Source organism: Carassius gibelio, chromosome B8 (genome assembly GCF_023724105.1).
Source record: "Carassius gibelio isolate Cgi1373 ecotype wild population from Czech Republic chromosome B8, carGib1.2-hapl.c, whole genome shotgun sequence".
In the NCBI taxonomy this organism is placed as follows: domain Eukaryota; kingdom Metazoa; phylum Chordata; class Actinopteri; order Cypriniformes; family Cyprinidae; genus Carassius; species Carassius gibelio.
In genome coordinates this window covers 15,866,480-15,874,385 of record NC_068403.1, presented here as the reverse complement: position 1 = coordinate 15,874,385, position 7,906 = coordinate 15,866,480, and the positions used below count along the sequence as shown (strand labels likewise).

The 7,906-nt window shown below is 35.1% G+C and overlaps 1 protein-coding gene across 4 annotated transcripts in view; it reads right to left on the bottom strand.

Annotated features, from left to right (window-relative positions):
* LOC127963998 (glutamate receptor ionotropic, delta-2-like) overlaps positions 1 to 7,906 on the bottom strand; it is a 409,530-nt gene that overhangs the window by 178,926 nt on the left and 222,698 nt on the right. For all 4 annotated transcript variants that reach the window (XR_008154973.1, XR_008154974.1, XM_052564133.1 and 1 more), the window contains exon 4: positions 4,353 to 4,558. Coding sequence is in view for 2 of the 4 variants with exons in the window: in XM_052564133.1 (XP_052420093.1) it covers positions 4,353 to 4,558 (206 nt within the window). In the remaining 2 variants the exon portion in view is untranslated. The remainder of the gene's footprint in view (positions 1 to 4,352; positions 4,559 to 7,906) is intronic.

The following is a 7,906-nucleotide window of genomic DNA, read 5'->3' as shown; positions in this document are numbered from 1 at the left end:
TGTCAAAAGGCTCAATGTGACCGCAGACTTTGATGAACACTGCAGGCAGCAGTGACGTCTGTGTCTGTACCATTCTTATCAATGACAGCGTAAACTCGTATCTCCCTGCTCCCAAGTCATAATTCTTGTATCTCCGATAAATCGATTTTGGGGAAATGTTGTGTTAATGTTGTTAATCTATTTACAGACACACAATTAAACTAATAAGATATTTTGAAATAAGCTAAAAACTTAAATGAAGTACTAAAGCTACTAAATGAAAACTAAAAGAAGCAAAAAAAGAAAAAAATTTTCACGTCTTTTTTAATTGTACATCATAATTGTACCATTTTATTAGTTTAACTTCTATAATAAATACAATAATTTTGTAAAAATTAAGTATTAAACTAAATAAAGTAGTAAACTACTTGACTGCCAGCATCTAGTTTAACTAGTTGTCAACCATAATGACCCTAATTGATAGAAAAAGCTACTCAAACCCATCATGTTTCCTCAAAACACTAACCTTAATTGTCTATTGGATTGGATGGTTTCCCTCCATAGTTTGACAGCTTGTCAGTGTAAGTGTGATGGACATGTGTCTCTGACTGTTCACCATACACACATCACACAGACAGGTGGCTGGTTGAGACACGTCCTCACCTCTCGCCTCACTGACACGCTCCATCATGTCTTCTGTCAGTCCACATTGAGGCTGATCTCCTCCTATTAAATGCCTGGCCTGGGACCCTTCGCCCAAGAAAGACCATTCGTAATCTGACTTCATCACTTCAATCCCAATCTTCCTCTGACATGTACCATAGCTCCCTAATACATCTGAGCTTTGTCTATGTCGATGCTGGACAGGATCCATAAATGATTTGCTGTGCTTGTCCACTTGCTGAATAGATGCAACAAGGTTGAAGGTAAATTGCATACATTATTGCTGTTACATAATTATCCAATGTCCATAAACAATCAAATGTTTCCCAAATGCAAACAAAGCTCATGCTGCTTTCATAAAGTGTGTGAGCAGGACCCACAATGATGTGTTTAAAGCCATCAGTGAACATTAATCTTGACACGTGTATGTACCATCGGCTGTTTAATGGGGCTCTATGGGTGGTGCACAGAATCCGGTGCACAGATTCACACATAGTTAAGTTAGTCTGAGGTTGTAATAGACTTTGTTAGACTTCGACAATAAGAATAAGAGAGCATCAATTATTTCAATAAATGTGACTCATCAAAGTCTAGCATTGCACACTGGAGACTTACACAATATAGTCAAAGCCTTTTCTGATGATTTTTTAATAAACTTCTGAAGGTTGTTTCAAACTAACCACATTTGGTAAATCACAGTCCCCCAACTAATGTGATTCTTTATTTCGTCATTATTAAATACCAGCCCTGGTAAAATATGTTCACAATTGACCATAAAACACCTGAGAAGCAGCTGCATGCTGAAGCCTGACTTCTAATAGGAGCAATTTGTCTCTAACTATACACAGAATGTCTCTTGAACAATGAACTGGCCTTTAAATCAGCTTTATAGTGCAGACAAAAGACTAAGATAAGCCAGATACGCTGCTTTTATGTGACAGTTCCTGAACAAAACAAAACACTGCAGCTTTAGTTCCAAGAACCAGTAATGAATGCTCACAACAGATGTTTAATAGTCTTCCCTGCTGTGGTGCTGGAAAACCTGAACACACTCACTGCATGCAATCAAAGCCCAGGACTGAGACTACAAATGTCTACTGATTCATTATTTATTTATTTTGTAATGTTTACTTTTAATGCACACTGCAGTGTTTACAAAGAATGATTTTATTATTATTATTATTATTATTATTATTATTATTATTATTATTATTATTAATATTATTATTATTATTATTATTATTATGTTTTTTATTTACGCACATACTATATACTCTATATTTTTACAGAATTAATACTGTTATTCAGCAAGACTGCATTAAATTGATCAAATTAGACAGGAAGGAATATTAAGCAACACAGTTTAACATAATAATAAAAGTAATAAATGTTTCTTGAGCATTAAAGCAGCACATCAGACATTTCTGACAGATCATGTGACACTGAAGACTGGGGTTATGGCTGTTAAAAATTCAGCTTTGCCACTAGAATAATAAATTATATATATATATATATATATATATATATATATATATATATATATATATATATATATATATATAATCCTGTCAGCTCTGTCCTGTCCCAATAAAGGCAGAATATAATTATAAATATAAATTAATATATTTACACCCTTCACTCTACTTCTGATAAAATAAATGTAACGTTGGTCAGTATAAGTACGGAAGTTCTAAGCGGCCATGCATTATAATATTTTTTCTTCTTGTTTTCTCGTTATAACGACTTAATTTTCTCGTTATCTCGACATGACGAAGTTCGTTTTCTCGTTATAACGACTTAATTTTCTCATTTTCTCGACATAATAAAGTTTGTTTTCCTCGACATAACGAAGTTCGAAGTTTCTCTAAGAAGTTACAAAACTGCGCCAGCAGGTGGCACTATAGACCTGAATATAACTGATGGGGTGTTGTACACCATCCACTTTACTGTACGCGGACCTTCCTCGTGATCGCTATAATTTGTGCAGTCTTCATTACTGACATTTAATTAATTCATAAATGTTAAATGCTTGAATCAATATGAATATTTTGTGTATTAAGTTCCTGCTAGATGCATGAGTTTCACCAATGCGTTCTGTGTCATAAAATAACTGCTTATCAAAACCAAGGTGTTGCCATTTAAACATGTTAATTACAAAAACAAAAAGTTCATTGTACTGTCTCTGGAAAAATCAACAGTGATTGATCAGCCTTTATTTATATACAGTATTGTAGACGTTATTATCTAGGCGAAGCTAAATTTGCTGAAATATAGGCTACAGTAAGAGCGCCTGTATGGTTGTCCATCAGATGCCTGTCAAAGTTGAGTTCGATACTATAGCAACAGTAAAACTGTCATGTCGTTATAACGAGAAAACAAACTTTCGTTATGTCGAGAAAACGAGAAAAATAAGTCATTATAACGAAAAAACAAACTTCGTTATGTCGAGATAACGAGAAAAATAAGTCGTTATAACGAGAAAACGACTTTCGTTATGTCGAGATAACGAGAAAATGTATTCGTTATAATGAGAAAACAAAAAGGAAAAAAAAATATATAATGCATTGCCGCTTAGAACTTCCGTAGTATAAGAGCATGATGGAGCATATATTTAATATATTTTTATGTAAAAAAAAAAGTTTAAAAAAATTATATAAGCAACTATAAAGAACTCGGACATTAATTTAAGCAAGCTGAGAGGTCACTAAAATCAGATCACTTACCAATTATCAATTCAGGTTTAGATTCTAATATGATGGGAATTGGTATGATGTCTGAGTGGCCTCCTTTCAAAATACATGTCTGAGCAACACATGGTTGTTAATGTGTTCTTGCAAAATAATTTTTTCTCAAAAGGTAGCCGAGCGTACCGCTAAAAAAAGTTTTCCCAGTCAAATCCAATAACAAAAACAATAAGCTGCTTTAAATTTTTCTGCAATGATTCCCCGGCTGAAGAGTGTATCTTTAAGACTCTGAGCTCCCCCTGATCAACTTATCATCCCCAGACCCAAGAGTCATTACAGCTGCCTGCAGTCTCAAACACTACTGATGGTTCCTGTCCTATTCCACGTTCAACCAAAATTGGATTTTGATTGCTTTTCACAGGATATTTTTAATTAAAGGCGAATGAGAATAGCATGTGAGATTAAGCAATACTTCATGGTTTAATTCCCAGAGAGAGTTATCAGAGAGAGAGCAAAGCCATTTAATGGCTTCCTTACAAATATTGCCAATTAAAACAAGTGACATTTTTCAATCAGAATGAATTACTATGACCCATAGGAAGAAAGGGACTCAGGCCAAAATGGAAAAAGCTAAAGCTTTGCACTATGGTACAAAAAAGTGACTTTGTCGAAGTGAATGAATTGACACTTGCTGTATTTAAGCTGCCATAAAAGCACTGAAAATATTTAATTTACCATGACATCATTTCCTGCCTGGAGCTGTGAGCCTCACAGATCAACATAATGTGAACTAGTTAAATGCCGGTTGGACTGACAGATCGAAGGTCTTGCGTTAAAAGCCCGCTGGCTGGATTTGAAGGCCACTACTTGCATCTGTGCAGTGCAAAGAAATCTATTAGTGTAACAGCAGCCATTTGTATGAAATGTAAGTGTGAACATTTATGGCGCTGGTGTGTGATATGTATTCATACATCCATACATCCACATCCAGTGTGTGTGTGTGTGTGTGTGTGTTTGTGAATGTACCTCAGTAATGAAGGCCTTTGCTGTGGCGGGACTCATGAACAGCACAGCACGCCTCAGTGTGTCCCTGTAGCGATGCAGCTCTTCCACCCTCATGGTGCGGAACATTCCAGTGATCATCATGTTAATATTGGATTCCACCTTCTGGAGAGACACATCCATCCCCTGCTGAGACGTCTGGTCCAGGAAGTTCTCTATGCCCCGGATATCTGAACAATAACAGACAATATAATTCAAACTACATTCTTTTTTTTTATGTGACCTGTCGCAATTTATATATATATATATATATATATATATATATATATATATATATATATATATATATATGTGTGTGTGTGTGTGTGTGTGTGTGTGTGTGTGTGTGTGTGTGTTTATTAAAGGCACAAGACTTTTGACAAGATTTTTTTGTGACTGTCTTGGATTTAAAAACATGCTTACAGATTATTTTTTATTATTTTTTACCAATGCAATTGTAGAAATGCAATATTAAGATTATTTAATCTGCAGGTTACTGAAAAAAAGTAAGAAGTGATAGGCTGGTCATGTGACCTCAACATGGCTTTCCCCATGATGGGACCTGCACCATGTGGAATGAAATAATGTCTATTCTACTATAGTCTTCATGTCCTGTGGCTATACATGATTTTAAACATACACTACAGTTCACAAGTTTGGAGTCAGTAAGATTTTCCCTCTTATCCAGCTAGAACACACTAAATTAATCAGATGTTTTCAACATTAATAATAACAATAAGAAGAAGAAAGAAGAAAAATAAATGTTTTTTCAAGCACCAAATCAGCATGATTTCTGAAGGATCATGTGATGAAGAAAGACTGGAGTAATGGCTGCTAAAAATATAGCTTTGCCATCACAAATATGAATAATTTTTTTTTAAACAATTACAGTATTTTAAATAGTAATTTCACAAAATTACAGTTTTACTTTTAATTTTAAGGTACAATTTTTTTAACAAACCATTATCTACACTGAAAAATAATAATAATAATAATAAAAATGAAAAAAAAAAAAACAATTAACAAAAATAAATAAAAATAAATAAATACAATTTAAGTGTCAGTAATTGCACCTTCAGATTTACTTAATATAGCAATATATTAAAAGGTAAAGTAAAATAAAAAGTACAGATCAATAAAAAAAGATTGACTATTTCTTTAGCATAAAAAATTGCAAATTAATGTATAAAGCAACCTTTGAAGCAAACAAACCTTGTTAGCAAATAGTCATGTAAGATAAGAGTAGTTTCTCCTGCTGCTCAGAAATGCTGAAAGGACACAAGCAGTTACAGAGCATTCAATCACAGCGCTCATTCAAACAGACAGTGGAGTCTGCCAGAGGTCATGACAGCGAAATTAGAGAGAGTTATTTCACACTAAACAATGATCAAGCCAAATGTGACATTTATTAAAATGAGTTATGTGACACTTGTTGTACATTCATTTAAATTTACAGTTGTTTAAAGATAAAGATATGGTCCATAACTGCTGCTATGATAAACAAAGAAAAGTGAAATAAGTGCATATTAAATGTTAAATTATAATGACTACCCATTTGCCTTAAAAATAAATAAATAAAACACATCATTTTATTTATTAAGAAATATCAGAAAATAAATCATTATCAGCGGGAGTACCAACTTTTAGACGGAATATAACCTCCCCTTAAGCCTGGCAATATCAACCATTTTGTTTTCACGTTCATCATTACTGGGACAACCGTGAAGCACAGGAACGCATTAGCATGTGTGCTAACAGCGCTCAGGAGTGGGCGGCAGCAGAAACCTGGGTAGAACATTTATCACTGCGGTGTGGCGAGGCAGAAGTGCTGTCTCAGGGCTGCGCTACATAAAAGATGCATTTCACAGAGGAAGAGTTCCTGCACACTCATCCCTCTGCGCAGGCGGCCTTTCCCTACATCAAACCATTTCCACCGGAGCGGGGAGGCGTTGAGAATGTAGGATCAAAGCATCCCTGAAAGATGGGACTGGGGTGAGGGAACCAGGGGGAATTAAGGTGGGGGTTGTTGAAGGTGAGACTGACTGTGACAGAGATGTGTGCATCCAGAAAAGCATCGAAGGAAAATGTCTTTACTGTAGGTAGCCTTTCAGTTATGAGCTGCTAAAAGAAGATTTCATATCATGCTTATGTTTTAGATGCATAAATAAAGCAGAAAAACAACATGAAATGACCGAAAAATTTATCTTAAGCTAATAGCATGAGCTAGTCCACCTTAGTCATTAGCCACAGTAGATCATCTTGCATCCGCAAAAACAGACACCAGATGGTCAATATGGTTGTTATTTGGAACCTGGTAAGATCAATTACCAGCTTGGATCAGCTAACCAGCTAGAAAACAACTAAACACACCTATTATTTCAAACAGGATTTTCCATAAGGGTACAGACGGCTATTTTGCAAAATACGTTCATTGAAACATCAGTTATTTTCAGATGACATTTTTTAGGCTACAGAACTTGATCTTTCCTAATTGAAAAATCTTTATTATAATTTATAAATTTTAATTTTAATTTTAAGATAATTTTGTGAAATTATGTTTATGTAAACGTATTGTGTTTTACAGTTTAGTTTATTAACTCAAAATTATCTCTTTCTCTCTATAAAGCATATATACTATATATACATACACACACACACACACACACACACACATATATATATATATATATATATATATATATATATATATATATATATATATATATATATGTGCTTTTTAGGTCTATTGACTTAAAATAGTGCATTTATGAACTTTTATTGAACCGAAAATGCATTTATGTCAAACTTGTGTTACTTAAGCTAATTCATTTGGGGGGGGGATTGGGGGGTGAAATGCTCGTTTTCACTCAATATCCTGTTAATCTTGAGTACATATAGAGTAGTACTGCATCCTTCATAACTCCAAAAAGTCTTTAGTTTTATTATATTCATAAGAGAAAGATAGTCTGTAAGCGTGGCGTGTGGGCGGAGCTAAAGAATCACGAGCGCGAGTAAGCTTTTGCATTGAGAGCAGGTGGAAGCTGTGACATTATCGTGAGGGAAAAACCATCATCCAAAACAAACCATGGCTTACAATCAGATTCAGCCGTTTATTTATGATCCAGAATCAGATCCCGAGGCTGAAGCGGAACGAGAGCAGCAGCAGCAACGACTCGCTCCGAGCGGGGCTCGAACCCAGGTCTCCGGCATGGGAGGGGACCCACCAACAAGGAGGCAGAGATATTTTAAGCAGTTTTACTCACCGCCTGCGGTTCCAACACACGATCGTTGGGATTGCATCATCCTTAAGAAATAAACGATACGCAAATCCGTCGTCAAACTGGGCCTTGTTTGTAAAACAAGCATCTTCAAAATGCAGGGAACAAACACAAACACTTGCACAACTCCGTTGATGCTCTTTAAAAATAAACTCCATCCACTTGTCCCTTAATGCTGTTTTTTTTTTTGATAATCTGTGCAGGGTTGTCTTGCACTGGCAACCAAAAACACACTTCTTTTGTGACTTTTCGCGACGCTCT